The sequence below is a fragment of the Thermobia domestica genome, chromosome 17 (assembly GCF_964235325.1).
Source record: "Thermobia domestica chromosome 17, izTheDome1.hap1.1, whole genome shotgun sequence".
Classification (NCBI taxonomy): Eukaryota; Metazoa; Arthropoda; class Insecta; order Zygentoma; family Lepismatidae; genus Thermobia; species Thermobia domestica.
Window position 1 is genome coordinate 182647660 of NC_137470.1, and position 26986 is coordinate 182674645.

The 26986-nt window shown below is 34.6% G+C and overlaps 1 protein-coding gene across 1 annotated transcript; it reads left to right on the top strand.

Annotated features, from left to right (window-relative positions):
• Nucleotides 1-1644: 1644 nt before the first annotated feature.
• On the top strand, nucleotides 1645-25668 carry LOC145673846 (uncharacterized). The gene is made up of 3 exons (XM_081743618.1): nucleotides 1645-1676; nucleotides 20564-20619; nucleotides 22774-25668. Exons 1-3 carry the CDS (start codon nucleotides 1674-1676, stop codon nucleotides 25202-25204), a joined length of 2490 nt encoding a protein of 829 aa, XP_081599744.1. The 5' UTR covers nucleotides 1645-1673; the 3' UTR covers nucleotides 25205-25668.
• Nucleotides 25669-26986: the final 1318 nt, after the last annotated feature.

The window sequence follows — 26986 nt, forward strand, 5'->3', positions numbered from 1 at the left end:
AAAGATTTCATTTCATTTTTTTTTTCATGTTTTCCCGCTTACTACGAAAGATGCTTACTGCATTAAGAAATCAGACCAAGAATTGTCATAGCCACAGAAGCATTCAACAAGAAAAGATCACTCTTAACTAACTACGTCTTGACTTATGGAACCCGGGGGTTCAATTCCGCGTCCACAAAAGCTCTCCATTGACTTCTGTTCTTAACCAAATGGGTCCAGTTTCTAGTTTGTGTTCCTGTTAACTAGCAGGCTTAATACCTGACTAAGGAAGAAGTTATTCAAGTGCTATATATGGAGCATTGCACCGTATGGTTGAGGGACTTGGACATCAAGGAAATTAGAGAAGAGATACTTAGAGAGCTTCTAAATGTGGTGATGGAGGCAGATGGAGAAGATAAAATGGACAGAGACAGTAACAAACGATGTTTTGAAACGGATAAAAGAGAAGAGGATCATTTTAGAAGGCAAAGTGAGCCAGGTGGATTGTAAACATCTTACAATGAAATTGTCTTCTTCATACTTGCATAGAAGGAAAGATGGAAGGAAAGCTAGGAATAGGAAGAAGAACACAACTGATCAATTGTTTGAAAAGTAGTTGAAAATATTGGAAGTTAAGAAATGATGAAGACCGAGAAACATGGAAGAAACTTTTCCAGGCCCAAACCTAAAAATAAAATAAAATAAAAACGCATTAGTCCCAAGACCTCCCAAATGCAGACCAGAATATTTAATATTTTTTTCATTTCACGTCGACTTTTTAAAAATATTTTTCTCAGTAGTACGTAACTCCACAAATAATCTGTACTATTCATATTTCAAGTTTCGAGCTTTAACAGTTTGATCTGGGCGTTGATTGGTCAGTAAGGAGTTAATTTATAATGTATATAGGAATTTATTATTAACAACATGTAATATTTTATTACAGATAAATAAAATTGAAATCCAATAAGCATGACATATACATGATATAATCAATAAAAATAACAAACTACCTTTTGAAAATCTCAATGTTGACAATTGAACAAAAATATTCAATTCTTGTATGTATTGTTTATGCTGTCATATAAATTCTTTACCAAAAAAAACGTGCTAGTCACCACGTGATTAAAAAAAATTGAATTGTTAATTATAAAAAAGCTTGTCCATCAACAACATGAAACATCATGTTTTACTTTTGAAGGGAATGCACTTCATGTTAGCTCATGCATATTAAAGTGTTGCTTGTAAATGTAATAAGTCAGTTTTAATTTTTGTTGCTTTTTTGTTCAAAGAGTCTTTGGTGTGGGAAGAAGGGTAGGAATAAATAATGTCTACCACAAGTTGTCTATCCGTTGAAATTTTTGCTCATTGATGCAATACAATTACATGAGCGAGGAATACTTAAAAGCAGATCCTCTTTAATTAGTTAAATGTTACAGTACCACGACCAACACAGTGAAAAGAGTACAATCGAATTCACGGGGAACGAAAATAATCAAAAAAATCTGATAACATGCGATTGGCAGGGAATGAATGGACAATGTCATGGTTAATGGACTTTTACTTTCTCTCATTAGCCATATTACTTGGAAGGCAACAATCACCAACTAAACAGTATAAAGCGCAATGTGTGATCATACACTGTGTCATTACACTTCGATACAGTGAACAGTGAACAATTCTCAACACATGCAATGGTAAGTAATGTGAGTTAGTGCGATTCTCATGTGAATGTGTGTGACTCCTACCAAGTGTCCTCAACGTAGATCGAATTAAGTCTCGTGGTATTGTGTCAAGTGAGTCCTGTGCTAAAAAGTGTGGTTTTAATCATCGGCTCCGATTACACAATAATTTGATACAAAGTTTCGTTTATATAAATTAAATCTCAATTATTAAACATATTACGTATTTGTGTCTACGTAAATCAGAAAGAGACACAAAACAACCTATGAGTTATATTTGAATACCTTAAAAATATTATAATTTGAAATAATTCTTACATAAGAAATTCCGCTAGCTTATTTCCTACTATTTATTCTGCGATATTGTTTTAAACTTATTCACTGGCGCTAGTATCATTCACTTTCTTAATTAATGGTCATAAGTTTTACTTCACAATTAGTCAGTGATAATATCTTGTAAAACTTCATTATTCCTCAAAAATGAGGAGACAGGTTGGGTGACAAATTGAACAGAATAATTCCCCTATAATTCCTATACAGAATGTTCATAAAATGACTTCTAAATTATCATTTTATGGTAAAGTTAATTAGTGTATGATACCAGTAGATATTAATTAGATATCAACTTTTGAATTAAGAATCCAGATATGCTTATTTAGACTGAGATTCTAATTCATCAACTTTTATAAGAATAATTAACAAAGTAAATTATAGAGAGTGAAACAAAATGGCATGCTTTTCTATTGCCCTAATAAATGTACCATTGATATTTTAATTCAATTGTGTGTGTGTATTTGTGTGAATATTAATGAAACAATTATATAATAGGATTATGCACATTAACTCAAGCAAGAAACTGAATGTGAATAATCGCATTATATAACCTATACTTTAGTTCTATATTTATCTATATATTAAAATGTTAGCTTTATATGTTTGCCTATACCTCTTTCTTCAGTCCAAGATGTCTCTTTACTGTTTTGAGTGTTTTTCCCAATGAACACCATATATCACTGACATTATAATTAATTGTGTATGAAATTTATTTGCTTATTACATACTGCATGCACGAAGAAAGAACACACTGGTCATACATGAATTAAAAACTGCAACTGGAAGTAGGCTCAATCTTGCAAAGAGTGAGAGATATTGAAAAAATCTCCCCTTTACGGTACCCCTTGTCAATTTTTATCAACACGCCTTTACTTGTGTTTGTAAAGGGAAATGTACAGATGTGAGGAATGACAAGGAAATTCATGCTCATATGTAAATGATGCGCTGTGTAGAGAGCGCAGGTTTAACAAGTAACTCTTAAGAAGCGTTGAAGGTTTGACATTTTGGAAAAGCGCAACTAACCATAAATAACCAAATTATGATTTAACGAAACACAAGGATCACGATTCCAAATAGCGGCTAAAAATAAACTTACATACCTTCAAATAAGCAATGTGTTACATGTAAGCAATAAACCAAATGATTGACGGTATTCATAAGCATAATCACCGGTATCATAGCCAATGAATAGCCAGCAAGGCTGTGGCTGTTTTTCAAGTGACATCACGTCTTAAAACTCGAAACGCTTATATAACGGCGAGAAAGCTATATGTTTTCAAGGATGAGACTGTAAGGAAAAATAAAGACGTGAATTGCTCGAGCTGTGCTCTACAAATTTCAAAGTACATGAAGAAATTCATTCACTCTGATGCAAGAGGATCACCTAATTTCGGTTGCAAAATATGCAAATGATGGTCTCAGATTATACAGTTATTGTTCACTATATATTTTAGGTTTTCGAGTATAACGTCGCGTGTGTAAGTTTGAACCGACGATCGTTTCACATGTCATGTCTCCAACTTTGTCAGGGTTTCTCTATTATCAGTTCAGCATGAGTAATTTCCAGCAAGTAATGAATAATCTGGCAGACGATAAAAATAACCACGCATTAGAAGATTCGATTTCGTCCGGTATATGTCAACCGAAACAGCATGCTTGCTGACATCTAACAGCTACCTGTGTATCTTCTACTATCTTTATGTCAATAGCAGAAAAGGGATATGGATAGATACCGTTAAAGACACCGTTACCCCTGATAATGTCAAGGGATTGGTTCCATTAACAAACTTGACTGAGATAATGACTCTAGCTATCGATTGAGAAGAAAAATATAATTCAAAAATTCGCTTTCATTCAAGAGTTATCGTGTGAAGTAACGGAAGGACGTAATTCGCCGTTAAGGTGTTAATGGATTTGCTTCATTAACGAACTCGGTCGAAAAATCGCTCTAACTGTTTATTGAAAGAAAAGATTTCAAAAATTCCCTTTCGTTTTAATCTCCTTGTTTAATCTCACGCGATTATGCTCTTTAGACTAAGGGAGACGATGATTAAAGCAAATGAATGACGGTAGAGGCATTGGTGAAATGAGAAAGTGGGAGCAAACGGAAGTACCCCGAGTAAACCCACGGACACGATGTTGTCCACCACAAACTTATTGCGCCAGAGATCAAACCCCTGACCCCACATATGAGAAGTAAGCGCTCTATCACTGAGAAACCGTTCCCCTTTTACATAGGAAACACAAACATCAAGAAGTGTAAAGGGTGTTTATTATAACACAACTAGAACTATTTCATTTCTTTGAAACTAAGACTGCAGACTACTAAATATTTTTGAAAAACTAATATTTTTTTCTTTTGCCCGTTTGTCGTAAGTGGAAACAGGTAATAAAGTGCAACTTATCACAATAATAGATAATATTATTCTACACCCGAAAATACGAATCGCAAGAATTTTCAATGTTGTCATCCATAGAAATTATAGTGTGACCAGAATTTGAATTACTCAAAAATCTAGGTTAAGGCAGCGACTAGAAAAATGAACTCAACGGTAATTGATGACTTATCATGCTGTCTATGTTCCTTGTTTACTACTTTTTCAATAATATTTCTATTTATTTTATAAACCTTACATAAATTATTACAAAATAAATAAGTTATTACAAAATAAATAGAAACATTATTTAAAAAGTAGTAAACAAGAAACATAGACAGCGTGATAAGTCATCAATTACCGTTGAGTTCATTTTTCTAGTCGCTGCCTTTACCTAGATTTTTGAGTAATTAAATTCTGGTCACACTGTACTTTCTATGGGTGGCAACACTGAAAATTCTTCCGATTCGTATTTTCGAGTGTAGAATAACATTATCTATTATTGTAATAAGTTACATTTTATTACCTCTTTCCACTTACGAAAAACGGGCAAACGAAAAAATATCAGTTTTTCAAAAATATTTAGTAGTCTGTCCCCTTAAGTTGTTAGCACTGAACACGTATCCAATAACTTTAACGAATCATGGAGAGCAATGAATAACTCTCTTTAATGAATTGAAGATAACCATGGGTCTCTGGATGAATTCTTTCCTACGGAGGTGATTCTTCCTTACCTCATTCTAATGATCTCTTTGGATAGAAACTGTGTTTCTAAGGGTTTGTACGAAACGAGGTCCCGTCTCAAAATCGAGATGGTACATTATTTCTACAATTTGAGACGAGACGCATACATAAAATGATTTTTCATCTCTGATGTGCAATACTTATTTTATTTGTTATTTATAACGAAAGAATAAACATACAGAATACAGTAATATTTTATCTTAATGGTGATTAATGGTGCCTTTGTAATGAAAGAGTAATCAATTAATGCCAAAACTGTTTAACACAATGTGGCACCACCGCAATGGATTTTGTGCGCTCATTGCTTATGCTTTGTACCACGAGCGCACACAGCTACTTGTTTGTGCACTCCAAGCCTGCGGCCAAAAGAACTAAAGTCTGTGACAAATGTTTTGGTATTTCAGCTAAACGAATAAAACGCAAGCTCTGTCGCGATGTTGCGGAATGCTAAGGGGTGTGGTTATGGGTAAGCAGACGAACTACAATGCGATCAGGTAGCAAAGGATAGACGTGGATGTGTACAAAATAAACATGGCAATACCACTGGCCTCTCATTTGCTAGCAGCGTTTAAAGGGAACTTGGAGCGCCGCCTTCAAATGCCAAGATATTTGTCACGCCGTTTAGGAACTTCCTTCCTAATGTGGTGAATTATTTCTCCAATTTTTAAATCTATGTAACGTGGTATTAGATTTTGTCACAAAATAGTGTATCAAAGCTTTCAGATAATCTACATTGCTTGGAGTTTAGATCAGACAGAAACCCTCTCCTTCGTAGAAAAAAAATCCACGATATCTTCGTAAACAGTATTATTTGATTTTTATGACATACTGTATGTTGTAAATTTTTGTGAGAATTAATCATCCCTACTGCTTAGAATTAAACTTTATTGGTCAATAATGGAAAAGTGAATTACTTCCTTATTTTACGTAACATATTTCCCTGAACATTTCTTTAAAGTACTAAGATTTTAAGAAACAGTTTGTGTTTTATTCGAACTTAAACACTTAATGTTATATTTTGGTATTAAAATTAGTAACATGGAACGGGAAGCATCCCTCAGTGCTGCAATTCGCAACGTCACTAGTTGTAATTAAAATACAGTTGGACATCGATAACTCAAATTTCTTGATAACTCGAATATTTTCACATTTCCTTCCACTCTTCATAACACTCAATGTTAAAATAATCTCTATAAGTCGAATGTTTAAAAATTCCAACTTCGCTAAGACTATTTTTAAGGGCTAAATAATAATATCTAAAACCCTAGGTAACTCAAACTTTAAGATCTGTGAACTTTTACGAGTCGAAGTTTACTTCTATAAGTCAAATTTCTCTTAATGTGACCTCGATAACTCGAAGCTCTCCATACTCTTACGTGATTGCCATTGTTGCTAGTGTGTACTGTAATTGTGTTTTACTTATATCTAGCATTTTATTTTTACTAGTCACCTTATTTAATTTAGGGAACTTTCAGAACTGCCAGTTGTAGATTGAATGAATAAAATTTTGAGTTATACAGTCATTATTCATGAGAAACGCGGAATCCCGGTATCTCGAAATGTGTTATGGTCACCTTGATAACTCGAACTTTGGTTATTTGAAAAACTCGATAACTTGAATTCATATCTATTCCCTTCAGCTTTGGGTCCCACTGTACTTGTTAGGTTTCACCTTTTTGAGAACTGGTGTGAAGTATGATTGTATGGTATCATCATTTTCACGAGTAGGGATAAAAAATACCATTTATAGTTGCATTCGACCAAACCGAGTGAAGTAGCTCAAGTGATAGAGCGTTGGCTTCGCGTTCGGGAGGTCGTGGGTTCGAATCCCGCTGCCGACCATCCTGACTGAGGTTTTCCAGGGTTTTCCTCAGTCCTACCAGGCAAATGCCGGGATGGTACCTACTAAACAGGCCCTGACCAATACCTTCCCAAATCCTTTCCATTGTTATTGTTGTTGTTGGATATCCAGTGTAAAAAGGCCTCTGAGCTGTATCTGGTGATTGTTAAATAAATAAATAAATAAATAAACACATGGGTTAGATGAAATCCCATGATACAAATTGCACTTTAAGAATGTAAAAGGCTGTTCTTGCCCGAATATTAGTTATTAGTACAAGTTAAATAATTTATTTTTAAAAAAAGTGATTTGACGGAAGTAGGATAATTAGGCAATTTTTCTAAACGATACCTTCTTTATGTGGAAAAGAACCATATAATTGTCTTAACAACAGAAACACTGTACAATATCATACACACAACTTCAATACGATATGAGCATGTTTTAATCACGCTAATATGGATGATGTTCTTAAACTATGTCAAGAGAATATTCTTCAAGGACACCATCACATTTTAACTTAGTATGAGTGGACTTCTGTCATCTAAGCCCTACCCCTCGGCCCAGCTCTCATGTAAATTTTATCACCGTAGAGTAGTATATGCCACAAAAACATGGAAAATTGAAGTACCAAACCATGTTTATATGGTAGCGTTTATGTATATTTAAAAATTTGGTTTACCAATCAAAATTCCTTTATCTATTTACTCTGTCTGTCCATTGTCCCTCCAAACTCATTTATATATTCACCCTGTCTCTCCATATCTATGTCTCTCCAAACTGCTTCATGTATTCACCCTGTCTGCTTGTGTGTCTGTCCAAACTCCTTTATATATTTGCCTTCTCCTTCCATGTATCCGTCCAAACTCCTTTATATATTTACGCTGTCCTCCCGCGTGTCCGTTCAAACTCCTTTATATATTTATCCTGTTCTTCCATGTATCCGTCCAAACTCCCTTATATATTTACTATGTCTTTCCGTGTATCCGTCCAAACTTCTTTATATATTTACCCTGTCTTTCCATGTGTCTGTCCAGACTCCTTTAATTTACCTTGTATGTCAATGTGTCTTTCCAGACTCCTATAAATATTTACCTTCTACTTCCATGTATCCGTCCAAACTCCCTTATATATTTACTATGTCTTTCCGTGTATCCGTCCAAACTCCTTTATATATTTACTCTGTTCGTCCATTGTCCGTCCAACTCCTTTATATATTGCCCTTCTCCTTCCATGTGACCGTTCAAACTCCTTTATAAATTCACCCTGTCGTTCCATGTATCCATCCAAACGCCTTTATATATTTACCCTGTCTTTCCATGTTTCTGTCTAGACTCCTTTACATATTTTCCTTGTCTGTCCATGTGTCTTTCCAAACTCCTTTACATATTTACCCTGTCTGTCCATATGTAGATCCAAACTCCTCTATATATTTACCTTGTCAGTCCATTGTCCGTCCAACTCCTTTATATATTACCCTTCTCCTTCCATGTGACCGTTCAAACTCCTTTATTGATTTATCCTGTCTTTCCATGTATCCGTCCAAACTCCTTTATATATTTACCCTGTCTTTCTATGTTTCTGTCCAGACTCCTTTACATACTTTCCCCGTCTGACCATGTGTCTTTCCAGACTCCTTTACATATTTACCCTGTCTGTCCATGTGTAGATCCAAACTCCTCTATATATTTACCTTGTCAGTCCATGTGTCCGTCCAAACTCCTTTATGTGTTTACCCTGTCTGTCTGTGTAACGGTCCATCTTGGAGACAAAGCCTCAATAACCACTTGATTGATCATCATCCATTTTGACCAAAATGCAGGGGTCAAATGTTGGTTATCCATCCAATTATCCTGAAGATACTGTCCGGTTGTATTACAATAGGAGTTTGTTATATATTAATTAACCCTCGGTAGTATGCAACACAATTCTGTTTAGACGTCAGATTAGTTGCACTGCATTCAACAACTTTTAATATTCTAAGCAAATTCCTTCACGCTGTGTACAAGTGACTTTATTACTTGCTATTAATGGTGTTACTCATTATGCTATATTGTACTTTTACTACATACGAATCCTAATTATATCGGTCATTAATATTCTTTTAGGGGCACAGTGCTTAGTTCTGGTGCGTGAGGTCCCTGGTTCGATCTCCGTCCAAGTAAGCTTGTAGTAGACATAACGATGTCCGCGGGTTTTCTCGGGGTATTTTCTTTTTCTAGCACATTCCGATTCCTACACTTCTTCACTTGCCTTAATCATCCGTCTCCCTTAGCCTAAAGAGCATAATAGTGGGACGTTAAACTGAAAGATTTCATTTCAAAGAAAGATTTATATTTCCTTCTTTCAAGTATTTTAATGTTTTTATCGACTTTACGTTACAAAAATTTCGAAAAGTAGTGGGTTCAAGGTGTAGGTCATTAGCTAGCCCCATATTTTTGTTGATGTGTTAAAAACTTGGATTTCTTTAGTCTGGGAAAGACAATAGAGAGAATCACGTGAAATATATGTATGGGATATAGATATCCACCGTTAATATCACCGTTACTCCTTAAGTTATTGACGGTTTGGCTCCATTAACTAACTCGGCCGAAATAAACACTTTAGTTTGTCTGTTCCAAATAATAGAATTCTCTTTGGTTGAAGAGTTATCGTCTGCCATAGTGAAGGCACTAACCTTACAATCTTACGAGAGTAGGCTGAAAAAATTTGCGTCTCGATTAATATCTCAGGTTATAGTGAAAATAATTTAATGAAATACAAAAACAATGTTTACCTAGACATCTAGTCTTCATTTCTGGAACATTGCTTTTCCACATAGTCACCATCCGTTTCCACGTGCTTCCACCAGCAAAGCACCAGTGCTCCCATGGCATCATTGTAGAAATCCTCACATTTGAAGCAATATCACGTAAATACAACACGCTACACGTCCTCATCTGATAAGTACTAGATGTCCTTAAAGTGTTTCTTCAGTTTCGGGAAGATGCAAATGTCGTTGGGAGAAAGATTAGGGCTGTATGGGTGGTGTGGATTACAGTATATCTAAGTTTCAATACTCTTTCGATGGTCAGATTGCTAGTGTTTAGTCTAGCATTGTCATAGAAAATAATAAGGACCCCATTGTCAGCCCAGCGCGTGTCAATCAAGTCTTTAACTTTTCCAAGGCTTCGATGTAATGCTCTGACTTTACGGTGGTACACTTGGGAATAAAGTCAGTGTGGACAAAGTCATTCATATCGAAAAACAGTCAGCAATACTTTTCCTGTGGATGCAAGGATCTTGATTTTATATATATTATCCTAACCTAACCTAACCTTCGTGATGCTACTCTATGGACTACCTCTTTCTCGCTAAGTCATAGCGGTCGATCCACGATGCGTCGCCTGTGACAGGAAAGTGCCGCTCTCAGCATCATATCGTCGCACATTTTCCTTGGAAATTCGTTTCCTCGTGGCCTTCATCTCATCCGTCAGCAACACTTTGCTGCACTTCAGCAGTTCTCCGATTATGAAATCGATTCTTTCTCTAGAAATGTCGAATTTCAGTGCAATTTGCCTCTGCTTAATCTGACCATTCTCTCATATCAACTTGTCAACCGTCTTTTGATGATTCATGTCGGTGGCACTTACTGAACTTCCAGAACGAGGTTTATCAATAAGCTTGTAATGGCTTGGGTCTGTTCCTCTGACTACGTCGACTCATCTTCGAACGGTGTTCTCGTCCACGCAGACCTCACCGTACACAACTTGTATGTGCCGAAAAATTTGGGAGAAAGAAACTCAATCTGAGGATAAGAATTCGATTATAGATCTCTGCTTTAACAGCACATCCATTCCAATCACCTACCTGGCCATAACTGCTGATCGTGTGGGCAGATGACAACTCCCGCTGACGTTGTAGATAAGGAGTGGAGAAACGCTCAGCAAAAGTTCTGATATCTCTGCAAGTAAAAATCAGAAGAATATTAACCAACAGGCAAAACCTTTCAGCCCTCTCTCCTGTAAGTCTCAGGGATACTCACAGTGGTTCACTGATAGACTGTTTACCTCTGGCACATGGGATCCCTGATTCGATCACCGATCAAGTAACTTTGTGGTAGACAAAATTCTGCACTGAGAACAAAATTTATGTGGCGTACGTGAAAACGTAGGTTACATTTGTAAATCCTGTAGTTTTTAGACTTTACGTACAGTAAATGCATAGATGAAGTATATTTTATACGTACTTTTCGTATAAGTGTTCCGAATAAACGTACTTTCCACACGAACCAAAGAACTGTATATAGGCTGTCAGGACCCACATACAGATGGACGTACGCAACATATACCTGAGGAATGTAACATACGTATATGTATGTAATATACAGAAGACTGTTAGATGTCAGACATCCATACAACGGCATGGTGTAACATCTAAGCGGGAAAAATGTCAATAAGTTTGCAGCATGTGAATAACGCATGCTCCACACTGATTTCTGTAGTAAATATAAGGATTTCGTACATTCGTACAATTGTCCGGATAACGGATTTTACTCAGTATGTCCGTGAGTTTTGTGGCACACTCAAGTTTCCTCCCACATTCTCATGCCACAAATTCTTCCATTGTCATTCACTTGCCTTAATCTCTCGTCTCCCTTAACCGAAAGGGCATAATCGTGGGACGTTAAACTGTAATGTTCCATTTCATTTTTCATTTTTTTAATGTACGAGTTAATGATAAATAAAGTTTTCTACCTTCTGGCTTAGGCAAATGGGAATATCATAAAACTTTTACTGGATTTGTTTATAGGTTAATTGCGTTAATTCCTTTCATGGTTAAACTGTTCAATTATTAATTGGCAACGTGTGTTATTAACGATAATTCATGTTACGATGGGGAAAATGTGATCGCAGAAATCTCGCGGACTCAAATTGTTGGTTCCCATTTTCCGCATGAGCTACTTAAAATATGACTAGTTTGTATCTTTGTGTGTGCCTTTAATTCCATAAATTCCATTTCACCACCTACATAGAACTTGGTGCATAATTGTGGAACGTTACACTAAAAAATAATCCATCATAATGCATCTTTTAGCAGTTGTATTCCATAAATAATGCTTTTCTGCTTTGACCGTCCAGAACGAATAAATTTTAAATGAAGTGAAAGAGTAAAATGGTAATTATGCCTCAAACAATTAACGTCCTTGACACGTTCCCAAAAAAGTCAGAATTACAGTAATTGTGATAAAAAAAATTTTAAACCAAGATTTGTTTTATTTGTTCTTCTCTTTTCACATATCATGCAATTGGACAATTGACGAATCGTTATCTTGTAGATTTTACTCAGGTTATTGATCCAAAATAATGGTTGATATAGTTCAATAGCTCTGCACGTTGCATGAATCATAACTTTCCTTTCTAAACACAGAAAAGGTGTGAGCAATTTCTCCTTTCCAGAACGTTAATCCATCATAATTAAATTTATGAATTACATTCATAACGCACACTTGAGTGACTTCATAATCGTGACATAAGGATCACGACCACGTTAAAAATTATGTATCTTGATCACTTGAAAATAATTGCCCCACAAAGACAATTGACACAAAGATTTATTTACATGCTTATGTTAACAGTAAATTGACTTGTAATGGTTTCTTTCAATCAATGAAAGTTTACGTATTATTTTCACGATAAACTTTCACAAAACTAATTTGTCCAGTTTACTCCAAAATACATGAGTGATCACAATTTTCACACTATACAGAGCATTGTTTTCTTCGTTTTTTTTATTCTTTTCTGATGGTATTGTTCGCTGACTCTTGAAAGGAATGTAATCAGAGGAGCGTGTTTTACTTGGCTCTATTTTCAAGAATGAGAGAAAATTCTGTAACTAACAATGGTTTTTATTTATACAACTATTGACTACCGACGCATAGTAGTTCCGATTTACTAGAATATTGAACAAAAACCTCCTAAATCGAATATCTAGGTAGATCAGGGTATACCAGTATCGAAGACTGGACGTTAAAAGTGGGGGGGGGCAAGACGTGATCTGAATATTTGTATATCAATGTTATTTTCCTGATTGAAGAAAGGTTGTATAACTATTAGGATACTGTATTTTTCAGTTAAAATACCTTTATATCATATTTCATATTTTATTAAGTAAATTGACAAGAGCAATGCAAGTAGATACTAGCCCTTTGTACTCTTAAACAACGAAAGTGTGAGAAGAGATTTGATTCCTTGCTGATGAACTTCTTAAAATTCTGTCTGGAAAATTGCGTGATCAGATTATTTAATAAAAATTTGCAAAACAAATAAGTAGAGAGGATAATATTTATCATAGTAATGAATAATGAGGCTTGTTTAGTAAAAGTTATATTAAAACTGGGGATTATTGAACAACTTATATTTTTATTAAACACATGCCATTGAATGTATGTTATTACTCTTAGAAAATAAAAGAGAGTAAACACTACAAGCATTGGCTACGACATTTAAAGAAATACGCAATTGCAATATTAAATGCTTTGAATTTTTTTTTAACTTTTTTACAAATGTAATGAGTTGTGCTGCACAGTTTTCAACATTCAACAATACTGAAATATCAAGTAAAGAAAATAATTATCGTTGAAATAGTTTAAAGACTTTGAATTACTATTGATTCGAGATCGACGACTTAAGCTGTAAATACCGATACCGACTGTGAATTTTTTGTTGATTTGCTATAACGTAATAGTTAAGATTTTGTTTAAGAATGAGAGTATTTCAGTTATTTTAAGGCTCCAGTGTACCAACTGCTTGGTTTTCATGTGGTTTCAGTTATCTTGATTTATGCCTCAACTAGGTACAGTATGGCGCGCTCAGTTCACAATGGAATCAAATCGACTTTTTGATCATTTTGAACATATTTTTAACAAGTGAAGTCCGGGAGAAAGCACTTGCCTGTAGAGAAACTAAGCACGCCATTTGAAGGACCAATTCATGCTGATTACAAGCAGCTAATAAAATTCCTGTACGGTTGAGAACTGTTTGAAATATTCAACTTGGAGGCTTATATCAAAAATGAATATATGAGCATCAAAACCCCGCGTTAAATATACTTTCGTGGTTCGAACTTGCTACCGCTTGATCACTGGGGCCCATTCACAAATTGCCCATTGGAAGTTGGGTGACGGATGGCAAAGACGTAATGGTTGAGAATATACCAAAGATCTGCACACGATTTGTACAACCATTTGATGTGTTTGGATTCTGACCGATCAAAGATTATGGCAGGAGATTTTTGTACATAGTATGAAACTTCTTCATCCGGACATTATGACGTATCAACGAAACAATCAAATAAAGTTTCTGGCCATTCTAATGAATTAGTGCCGATTACCACGATACATTGGATTATTTCAGTTTGTGTTCTACAAGGCAGATTAACGAACAAATTATATACCTTTTGAATCACCTGCCGAATTTCATTTTTGCTTTGGTTATGCTAACTGTTCCCTTGACGGATGCAACGCACTTGAACATATAACATGTTCATAATGCAAGGAAGTCTTTTGCCAGCGTCATTTCTTCATAGAACAAAAAACAACAGTGATCAATTTTCATCTCTAACCCATCATTATTCCGAGCAATATAATAACCAATTTTAACAAACAAAATCGTTAGTTATTGCAAAATATTTTTTTTTCCTGTTGCCTCCGATATATTTCAAGTTGTATGTCAATATTCGTTGCTAATAATGTTGTACTTAACTCGTTTAAGTGCACGTATACTCGTTTTTTTAAATATAAATTTCCAAGTTGAATCTCTCGAACAGTTCTCAACGGTACAGGAATTTTGTTAGCTTGTTGTAATCAGCATGAATTGGTCCTTCAAATTTCATGTTTAGTTTCTCTGCAGGCAAGTGCGTTCTCACGAACTTCCTTGTAAAATCTCTAGATATTCTTTCAGAGCTTAAAACATGCAATTCCAATTTATTAAAGATTGAGTTAAAGCTTGTGAATTCTATTTAGCTCTACCTAATATATAGTTACATCGTGCACAATAACAAATAAAATAAAAGATACGGACCACCGGACTAAACTTTGGTGTGGATTTGCTGAACAGTGTAGCCTGTAGGTAAATGAACACATTTCCTTCTGGACGAACGAACGGACGGTTCATTTAGAAAAGATGGTTTAGGGGGGGAAACACTTTCTCGGTATGTATTGGCCATGAAAAATGTAAATATGTTGAAGTCTCGAATTCGTTTCCTCCGCAATCACCATACTTTCTTCTCCCCTATCTATCATTGGTCGAAAATAAAAGTATTCACCAAAAAAAAAAAAAAACAACAATACTGAAAAATATGGCAAAAATATTGAAAAGAGAACATATTTAAAATAAACCAGTTGAGAATGCTCCAAAAGCATTGCCAAATGAACTTAAAAAGAATGGAGAGACGGAGTGGGAAGGATAACTGTCACTGTTCCTACATGTAAATGTAAATCTTTCTATCTGCGCCGCCTTCTCTTACTCACAAAAACTCGCGAAATGTCTCTTTAATGAGAATTCCCGAGATATGGTTATTTAAATATCTAGAAATTCGAAATTTTTTGGGCAATATCTACGAAATGGTGGCCAGTTAGGCAGTGGCCACCGGTTATTTGGTACCAAAATATTTACAATTCTCTTAGGTATTGATCAACATCAATATCATCTCTCTACAACTTATGGTTCCCGAGTTATGGCTCCTCAAATATCTAAAAAAAAAATAGCCATTTTTTGGCCAATATCACGCGAACGGTAAGTCATAGAGAGATGATATTGGTGTTAGTCAATACCTAAGAATATGGTAAACATTTTGGTATCGATGTTAATTAGTGGCCACTGGCCAACTAGACATTGGCCAAACCAGTGGCTAGTTGGACAATGGCCACTTGCTACTATTTGGTATCAAAATATTTACCATATTTTAGATATTGATCAACACCAATATCATCTCTGTATGACTTACGGTTCCCGAGATATGGCTCCTTAAATTAATGGAAATCGGTCATTTTTAGCCAATATCTCGGGAACGGCGAGAGTGACGCGAAACATTTAATCACTTTCTCTGATAGTTTTGATGCTCTGTTGAATACAGGGTTCAAAATTGAAAAAACATCGCAAATAACAGACAGACAGACACAGAAAATTCAGTAACGAACTTTTTAAATTCGTTGATAAATTCAAAACTACAAAAGAGGGAAAAAAAGAAAATCATGTCCATACACCATCTCCAGATATTGTAAAAATGAATCTACCATCTATGTATGTATAAAAATGAAAGTCACTATGTTTGTGACTTAATAACTCTTGAACCACCCAACCGATCCCAATCAATTTTTCAACATAGATCGGGTTCGGCCCTGGAATGGTTTCTAACTTTTCACTTTGACGATGTAACTTAGGAGAGAGGAAGATGTTCGAAAATGATCAAAAATGGCCGATATTATTGTCGAATTCATAGTTTTCGGGGTTGCTGAGATGAGCAGTGACACTTCCGATGCCATTTAAATCCAGTTTGACTCCCGCAACTTGGGGGAGGAGGAAAGGAGGAGGCATATATATATAATGATCGAAAATAACCAGCAAAACAAAAAACATCGTCTATCAGAGAACACTTCAGTAATATTAAAATGTGACTGACTAATAGATTATATTACTAATTTTGCTTACTTTAACCCAGCGAAGCGCATAACTGACGCTAGTAAATTTATAATGTAAAAAGGAATATTCTTTTCATTTTGGCCGAACATTCATTTTCGGATTCTAAATCCTTCGGATAATTTTATTTTCAATACAACAAGCTGAAATTCCAGTTCTTCGCGCTGGAAAAATAGGTTTATGGAATATACAGGGTGGCCCAAAAGTAGGTATACTGTCCCGTACTGAACAGCTCATTGCTTTTTATATAATTTCTTATTGTTATCCATCAGGTAGACTAAGTTTCATTTATTATTTGTTCTTAATGTAATTTTACTTATACCTTAAGCTCGGAACAGCCGATGCAAATAAATCTATAAACTAGAATGTTAAACTTGATCAATGCAGGGGTTTATACCTACTTTTGAGCCACCCTGTTTTGAATCCATTTCCTCCTAGCTTATCGACCCCAAAAACTATGGATTCAAACACTAATGTCGGTCGTTTTCGATTATTATTATTATGTGTTAGCCACTTTCCACTTCCAACAGGTAATAGAGATATTTGCATTACAATATATTTGTTCAGACTATAACTCATATGTGCACCAAGTTTCATTGAAATTGATCGAGACATTCTAGAGCTATGCTGGAGTATACTCATGGAATGTAAAAGTTATATATGTATGCTAACATTATCTGAAAAACGTATACAGTAAAAATCATTTTAATTCGATCTAAGGCAGTTTGAGTCGAACATTGCCAGCCAGAAAACGCTATATTTATAACCACAATGATTAAGGCCCCCATAAAGTAAACCTGCACTGAGGAATGTATCGTCACTTATAAAATACCACTTTCGAACATGTTAAGGGTCTACCATGTCAAAAAATCGGGACATATTTTATATTGGTACCCTTATTCTTAATCTGCACAGTAGAGGTGTCTATTTGTACATAAGTGTATAACATTTCGCGAATTGAAATAACCACTTTCCATTCTAGAATTATTTAATAGCTCAAAATCGAGCTGAGTTGAATTTTAAAAAAAAACTGTCTGTAGTTAATATACTGTGGCCATTTTGCTTTGTTTAAATTATATTCTGCTTGACATGGAATACAACATGTGGACTTTATATATGTAATTGGAATATTATTCCTGCTTATTATGAGTGTTAATGGTAGTACGCTTCATTCGGTTGGCGGTAAAGTTTCTTAAATATTACGCTGTCCTAGTAAACGGTGCGGAGCGCTGATTGTTAACGATTAGGAATTGGCGTTACTAACAGACATAGCATTGTTAGCATAATAAGATAGATTGTCTCACTAAACAAACAAAAAAGATCACATTCAGCAAAGCAAATTTGTAGATACTCCTTCATGGCTGTATGGTTAGCTTAAAGGGTTTCGCCACACTAAAAGAAGGAAAGTATGTGACATACATAAAAACGTAGGTTGCATGTGCAAATCCTGTACTTAATGGACTTAGCGTACAGCAAACGTATAACTGAAAAAGTATATTTTATACGTAGTTTCCGTATAAGTGTTCCGAATAAACATACTTTCCGTACGAACGAAAGTACTGCATATAGATGGTTAGGAGCTCACATACGGATAAACGTATGTAACATATAGCTGACGTATGTAGCATACGTATATGTATATAATATACGGCAGATTTATATAATATGTTACGCAACGGCATGATGCAACATCTAAGGGCAGTGCGTATGTAGCGTATAAATAACATGTGCTCCGTACTGATTTGTGTAGTAAAAGTAAGTATTCCTTACTTTTATGCAATATATCGCTGTCCGGATAATGGATTTTTCTCAGTCCACGGAAGATCCGGGATCTATTCTGGGTGGCAGATCATCTGGATCGAATTAGACATTAAGCTATAGGTCCACGTTTCATGTGGCCACGATGCTATATATTTATACATATTTCTGGGAATTACCGTCTATGGCCTTTTAAATTCGTCACATATGAGGGATTCGTCCCTCGGAGAATACACTATCCGGTAAAGCGAGGAAGGAATGGTAAAGGAAAGAAACGGTCTGGGACCCGTATGTTAGATACCATGAGAGCATTTGTTTGATGTGAATTAGGAAAACCCAGAGAAAACACACTCAGGGTAACTTTTCAGAGAAAAGTTGTTAAACCTTTCCGACCAGGAATCCAACCCGGGACTGTTAGCTGCGATGTTAAACGGGATACTAATCTCCAAATCAACCAACGAAAAGAAATTTGTATTATCACCGTAACAAAGCGAATTTATGTCACATTAAACAAAGAAAATGTATTACCCAAGAAGAATGACTAGATTCCTGGCTGAGCTGGAATTACAGCTAAATATATCGCTACAATATCATAACAAACCATTACATACTCAAATACGGAAAGCACTGGCTAAATATGATCCATTTCTGGTCAACTATTCAAAGTGGGTGTCAATACAGTGTTACGTTAGTTTATAACTTCGTACGATTCCAGCTTCTCAGACAAAAAAAAATCATTGCTGTACAGCTCTATATACTGTCACATTAAAAAAAAGGCATTGATTCATACTGTCATAATAAACAAAGAAAATTGATATTACCATATTAAACAAAGTAAATCCAGTCATATTAAACAAAGGGAATGAAATTCATATTGCCATATTAAACAAAAGGAAATTCACACTATCATATTAAAAGGAAATTCCTATTGCCATAATAAACAAATAAAAATTCATACCGTCATATTAAACAAACGAAATTCATATTGACATATGAAACAAAGTAAATGCATATTTTCATGTGAAACAAAGGAAATGAATATTGTCATATTAAACAAAAACGAAATTCCTATTGTCATAATAAACAAATAAAAATTCATATTATCACATTGAACAGAAGGAAAACATACTGTAATATTAAACAAAGAAAATTCATATTGTCACATTAACTAACTAACTAACTAACTAACTCTATGGCCTATGGAACTCGGAGGTTCAGTGCCGCGTTCACAAAAGCTCTCCACTGACTTCTATCCTTAGCTAATTGCATCCAGTTTCTACTTTGTATTCCTATCTCTGCGAGATCCATCTTAATATTGTCCTCCCATCTGCGCGTAGGTCTTCCTAATGGTCGTTTTCCTATGGGTCTACCAGTCAAGACTTTGAAAGCGTTCCTACTTTCTTCCATTCTAGCTACATGACCTGCCCACCTAAGCCTCCTAGACTTGACGACCCTAACAATGTTGGGTAAACCGTATAAACTATGTAGTTCCTCGTTATGAAGCTTCCGCCATTCCCCATTCTCGTTCCTCTTGGGTCCGAATATTCTTCTCAGGATCCTGTTCTCAAATACTTTCAGTCTATGTTCTTCCCTCAGAGTAAGCGACCAAGTTTCACAACCATACAGAACAACAGGCATGATTATCGTTTTATATATTTTAAGCTTCAAATTCCTCGACAGAATTCGCGACGACAAGAGATTTTGAACCGAATAGTAACACGAATTCCCTGCTTTTAGTCGACATTTAATTTCTTCGTGAATTGTCACATTAAACAAAGATAAATTCATACTGTAATAATAAACGAACGAGATTAATATTAACATATTAAAGAAAAATAAATTCATACTGTAATATTAAAGAAAGGAAATTCATATTGTCACATTAAACAAAGATAAATTCATACTGTAATAATAAACGAACGAGATTCACATTGTCATATTAAACAATATGAAATTTATATTATCATATTAAAAAATAAAAGTAGTTCATACTGTCAAGTTAAAGAAAGAAAATGTATATTGTTATACTAAACAGCAAATTTACACTGCTATACTAAACAAAAAGTGTATATTGTCATATTAAACATAGCACTTATGCACTATAGGGACCTGTTTGGTTCCTTAATTATTATTTTTATCGCAACCACTATTAACCCATGCATTTTTTTCTTTCAGTTATCGGCAAGATTTACAATCCTCAGCTTAGCTTTTGTACTTTCAAAAGGAGTTGTGTAAGTAATGAATGTTATTTAGTTACTTAGTTGATATCGTTAGTTTTAGTTTCTTTTCTCTCTTTAAGCATGTATTTAAACATATATTCATAAGAAGGCAATGACATAATGAAAATCAATTTGTTTCCAAATTATTGAATACATCATTAACATGATTTTCAAGTATTATTTGCTTAGACTCTTATTCTGTGTTTAACATCATATGACATGAAGTACTCGTAAACCCAATACAGCAATGAATGGTACTCAAAAGAAGCAGGCGCCTAGAATTAAAAAAAATACTCTATTTCACAGCAAAACTTAATACACTTCACATAATTTGCATATTTTACTCGTATGACTAGCTTATTATGAGTTGATAGTGATATTTTTTAATATATATAACAATTATTTATTACAACTTTTCCAAGTGCATTCAGATTCTTCTTACCATTATTTTTCCTCACACACTTGAGATATACTTTTAGCAAAAAGGTTGAGTATCATGCATTCTATATAAGTGGCATACCATAAAGGATTTCTTCATTTGCTTGTTTAGGAAACAGGAGCAAAACTTAAAGTAGCACAAAGAATTGCATAAATTACGAACTAAATACATATACATCAGAATTAATTTGATATGGAACACATTAAAATATTTCAAACGTGATCCAGACTTTAAACAAAAAAATGTAAAAGAAATCTACCCCGTTGAGTGAAGAATAAAGTAACAACCCCAAGTAAATATAAAATAAAATAAAAAGAGCATTCATTGGAAAACAAAAAAAAAGTTTTGAGCAGTAAAAGTAAAGCTAATTCTTATCAATGCTTAAATTTAAAAATTTCTGTAATACAAAGCCAAAAAATGAATTCAAAAAAACACATGCTTTTCAAAATCCATAGAAATATGTGTGTGCTCTAAAGAAACACCAATTTGATAAACTTCACTCTTCTAACATAGTAAGTATTATTTTCGGAACAGCTATGACTTCTGGCGCGAAGCCAGTCAGCGAGCCGGAACATTGGAGGGGAAATTCGATCACGTGATAAGTTGTGCACAGGCAAAGAAAGCACTGTGGTATCTGTGAACTGTTAGCCATTTGTTTTCGCGCTATTGTAGAAACGTCATGCTGTGCGACTCGATTCAGAGGTGCACATACGAATGCTCACAGCTATTCCGAAAATAAAATACCTATACATGTAAAATGTAGAGAACTAATAAGGAGACTCAATGAAGGAGAAAATGTACAAAATAGAATCATTGTTCTTAGTTGGTAGCCTTAATGTTTTCACTTCACTTTTTGTGAACTTTGGTCGGGAGAGTCGATACTGTTGAAGTTATTTCTCCATCGGTATAAATTAACTATTTAATTTGAGTAGCCACTTTTGAAACTTCTAAGTAGAAACTTCTTATTCATCTGAAAACAAAAGGAAAAGTGTGATTGAACTTTTTAATAAGAAAACAATAACAGGTTTACTAACATTTCTCAATTTTATGAAAAGTTAAAAATATGCATTCTTACTTTTAATGTATATGGATCTACAGCAAGGTCACGTAGTTCATAATTTGTAATTATCTACAATGGTTATCCAGAAAATAAGTTCCGATTGCCTACTAGAAGAAAATGTAAGAACAAAAATACATATTTCTAAACATTAATATCATTGCACAATACAGTACCCTACTGATTTGTTTGATATATATCTTCTACAGTTATTGGCACACTCCCGATAGCGGAAATAGATATTTCATAATTATATCTCCGAAGCAAACTACGTGGTAACCATATTCCGTGGTAACCGTGGCATTCTGTGATTAAGTGACCGAGAATTTTGATGGCAATATTGTTAAGGTGACGTAATTATAAATTGTATTTTCAATTGCAAATAGCATGTCGTTTACCGCAGTCAGTCAGTTTCGCGAGTTCTACTGACCATTTTTTTGTCCTTGATTATAGAGTGGACGCAATCTATACGTAGTATACAATTCATTAAAACTGATCAAACGTTTTAAGTTCATTCCACCTCTTGTCACAAAATGTAAAACTCGTTTCGTGACGACATTTGCAAATGGAGCTTGTTTTGTGGTTATCCCTTGGAATATTTTATTTCTTAATTCTAATTTAAACAATAATTTAAGTTCTTTCTTTCATTATATTCTGCATTTTATTTCAGGAGTTCCGATCTCGAAGATACAACGAATTCATGGCAACCGGTGGAACCTGAGTTGGTCGCTGATCAACTATCAGAAGGAAATGACTTCAGTGAGAACAGGCGCATAAGTATCCCTCCTTATCCTACAAACCTTCAGCCGCGACCTGTAAAAGAAGAAGGTCCTGTTCCAGCAGTGGTAAAATGTGACGACTATCGTTGTAAAAAGGGATTCAAGGATTCAGATGCTCCTAGAGTAACGCCATCACAACAACCATACCAACAAAATCCACAACCGCAACCACCATCACAACAATACAACAATCAACCAGCAGTGATAAGGCCACCTAACGCCCAAGTGGTACAACAACCAAATTTTAGTGGGAGAGCAGCGCCCCTAACAGGAGTTAAACCAAGCTATTACGGATTAAATACTTCAAATAGACATAACATAACGAATTCCGAGTTACAACCAAGTGGAGCAATTAACTTGAAATCTAAGGTGAACTACTTTCACAAACTACCAGAAGATTATTCACAACTACATGATTACGCAAGCGGAGGCACTTTCGGTAATACAAAATCGAATGATTTTAAGCATATAAAATCTCATAACTATTTCACTGTTGGTACTTCTTTCAAACATGGGCATGGCGTTCATAGTAGTATACCTTCCATTCTTACACACGGACAACAATATAAGTATACAGAGGCATATCCTGTTATGGAACAAATCCACTACGGACATGACCTGAAGACCCACGACGCTAACATTGGCAAACATCACCACTCAGGAGAGAAATTCAATCACGAACATCATTCACACAGCAAGCATCAAGGAGAAGATGAATACAAACATGGAAACGATCATAAATCAAATCATAAATATCCTAACCATAAGTACCATAGTGATTATCACCATGTTCCACATCATAAAGAGAAAGATCATCATAAACAACCCCAACAACACTTCAAACATCACAAACAACATGAAGATTCTAAGCATAAGTACGAACAGTATAAGCATTCTGAATATGATAATCATCACAAAGAGCAACATCACAATAAACATAATAGTCATGAAATTGGCCATGGCTATGACGACAAATATCACCATAAGCACCATGGATTTAATAGTGAATTCTCATATGAATTTCCACATCACCATGAGGAAAAACACAAACACAATGAGCACAAGAAACCTCATGGCTATTATTATCAAGATCATAAGAAACATGAAGAACACCATAACAAACATCAGGGATTTCCTCAAAAATACGAACACCATTCTCATTACCAAGGGCATAAGTACGAGGAACCTCATCATAAACACCAGGAACACAAATACAAGGAACACAAATATGAAGAACCACATAAATACAAGGAACACAAATATGAAGAAATGCATAAATATAAGGAACACAAATATGAAGAACCGCATAAATACAAGGAACACAAATATGAAGAACCACATAAACATAAGGAACACAAATATGAAGAACCGCATAAATACAAGGAACACAAATATGAAGAACCCCATAAATACAAACACCATAAGTATGAGGAACCCCACAAGTATCATCAACATAAATTTGAGAATCATAACTATCAGGAACATCACTATGAGGAACCCCACAAATACGAAGAGCATCACAAGTATCAGGAACATTACAAACACCAAGACCATAAAGAGAACAATCATCATAAACACCAAGGACACCATAAATATGAAAATCACGATAACAAGCATTATGACTATAAGGGATACGGAGAATATCAAGGACATCATGACTCCTACGAAGAGCATAAAGAACAAAATAATTATGGCCATCATGACAAACATGGAAATTATCATAAATATGAAGACCATCAGGAACATAAAGAACACGACGATCACCACAAGTATCCACAACATCACAAAAAACATGGTGGACATCACAAACATAAAGTTCATTATAAATACGAAGATAAACACCACGGACATTCATATGAAATACACAACAAACACCATGAATACGAGCAGCCACATAAGCACGAACAATCCCATCATAAACACGAAGAACGTCACCACAAACAGGAAGAACCCCACCATAAACATCATAAATCTCACGAACATGAAGAAGAACATCACTCCCATCCCCATGACGACAAAAATGCTGATCATTTTCTTGGTAAATTTAAACACAGTATTCATAAAGTGAATGAAAATGCTGATGGCTTTTTCGATGGTATTATTAAAGAATTCCATAAGCCGTGGGAATATGATGATTTTGGTGGAGAAGGACAAGAGCAGAAAACCTATGACAATGTTTACAACAAGGACAAAGTGGCCGTTATAAAATACCCTCCACAAGAATTTCATTACGAACACGTTCATCCCGATGCACAAAGACCTAATAACATGTTTCCACAAGTAGGTAATAATCCAATAGCACCGAATCCTGTGAACGTTTAGACATGTATAATATTCCATCTATGGTGATACTCTTGTTATTATCAGGAAGGCGAATATTATATGCGTACCAACTATTAACTTTAATTTGACATACTTTTGTAATGTGTTTGATCTCTTCAAAACAAAACCAAAGTTTAATTATACTATTGTATTTAACAAAACATATTTATGTCTTTACCCAAATTTTATGTAATATAATAATTTCCATGATTACTGTTGTCGTTGGACTGAGCTGCTTGTTGTTGTATATAGTTTCATTTGCTCATTTATGAGAAGGAATGAGTGGGTCTCATAGTTGTTTTTCCTGTGAACTATGGGAACTGTTTCGTGTTCTTGGCGAAATACAATCTTTCCTTGTTAACATATGTGAATGGCGTTTTGTTGGTGCTATGTTGTTGATAGTTATTTTTGAATTTAAATTCAAAAAATGAGAAACTAATAAAAAAAATATATTTTATAACAAAGTGTTTGATTTGAAACAATAATGTACTTAGCCTTGGAGTTTTGAGTTAGACATATGAAGTAAAACAATTATCGATTATACAGGTTTTACAAGGTAAAAGTTTCAAGTAGAGTGACAATATATGAACGACAATGAATGTGGAATGTGATCTGTAGGCCTTTAGACATTTGTGTGGCCAGGAAATACGTATTTTCCCTGCGTTTCATCCAACCCCTAAATATTCAGGCGTGTTACATGAACATGTTTCCCAAAGATAACCAGTGTAAGCTTATTTCCTTCACAGCAAAAAGTAAGTACAGTTTCGTTGTATACAGTTTTGTTTGCTCATTTATAGAAAAGATTGAATAGCTCGCGTAGTTGTATCTCCTGTGATTATGGAACCTGTTTCGTATTCTTGGCGAAATTCAACTTGTTTGATTGTCGGGAGGAACCAAGACAACAAATTCAAATATTTCCTGCTCATTGTTTGAATTAAAAAAAAGTGTTGAAGAGTTTCCTCTAACTTCACTGTTTTATTATTGCAAACTTGTTTTTCTTACTAAAAACAATTTGTTCCAACGCTAAATAAAACGATGAATTTAGTAATACTCTGATTCCAGAAGTTGTGTTGCCCACGAATCCATAAATTTCTCGTCTTGAAATCAAAACGAGAAGCACATTTTAAATTCGAGACAAGACAAGGAACACGACAATTATCGTCCCGATTCTCGAAATATTGTGTGATAATTTTCTTTAAATAAAAGGTTTCTCTCTTGAATAGATATAACACAAAAAAGCAAGGTTGTATGCTAAAGCTTATTTAATATCCAACGAACAGAAGAAAATAAAATATAATTATTTTGATAGTAGTTTACGTCTGCTGAGTGGAGAAGGGGAGGAAAATTTCATTTTATGTTAGTTGAATAGATCTTTTTAAAATATTGGACACGAGTTTCGCGATTTTTGAATCGCAAGTGTATTTCTAGAGATATTCCACTGTCCGACTTTTTTGTTACCCGCTATATATATTTTATTTGTAACGAAAGTGAAATACGTATTTGCAACACTTATAAAAATAATAATTCAATGAACATAAACTATAAAATGAAATATAAAAATAACATATTAAATAATATAAAATATTAAATAATACTTTTGATAAAGTGGATACTTTCAAATATCTAGGATCAATATTAAAAAACGAAAATCATATTCACGTAGAAATCAAATGTCGACTAAAAGCAGGGAATTTGTGTTACTATTCGGTTCAAAATCTTTTGTCGTCACGAATTCTGTCGAGAAATTTGAAGCTTAAAATATACAAAACGATAATCATGCCT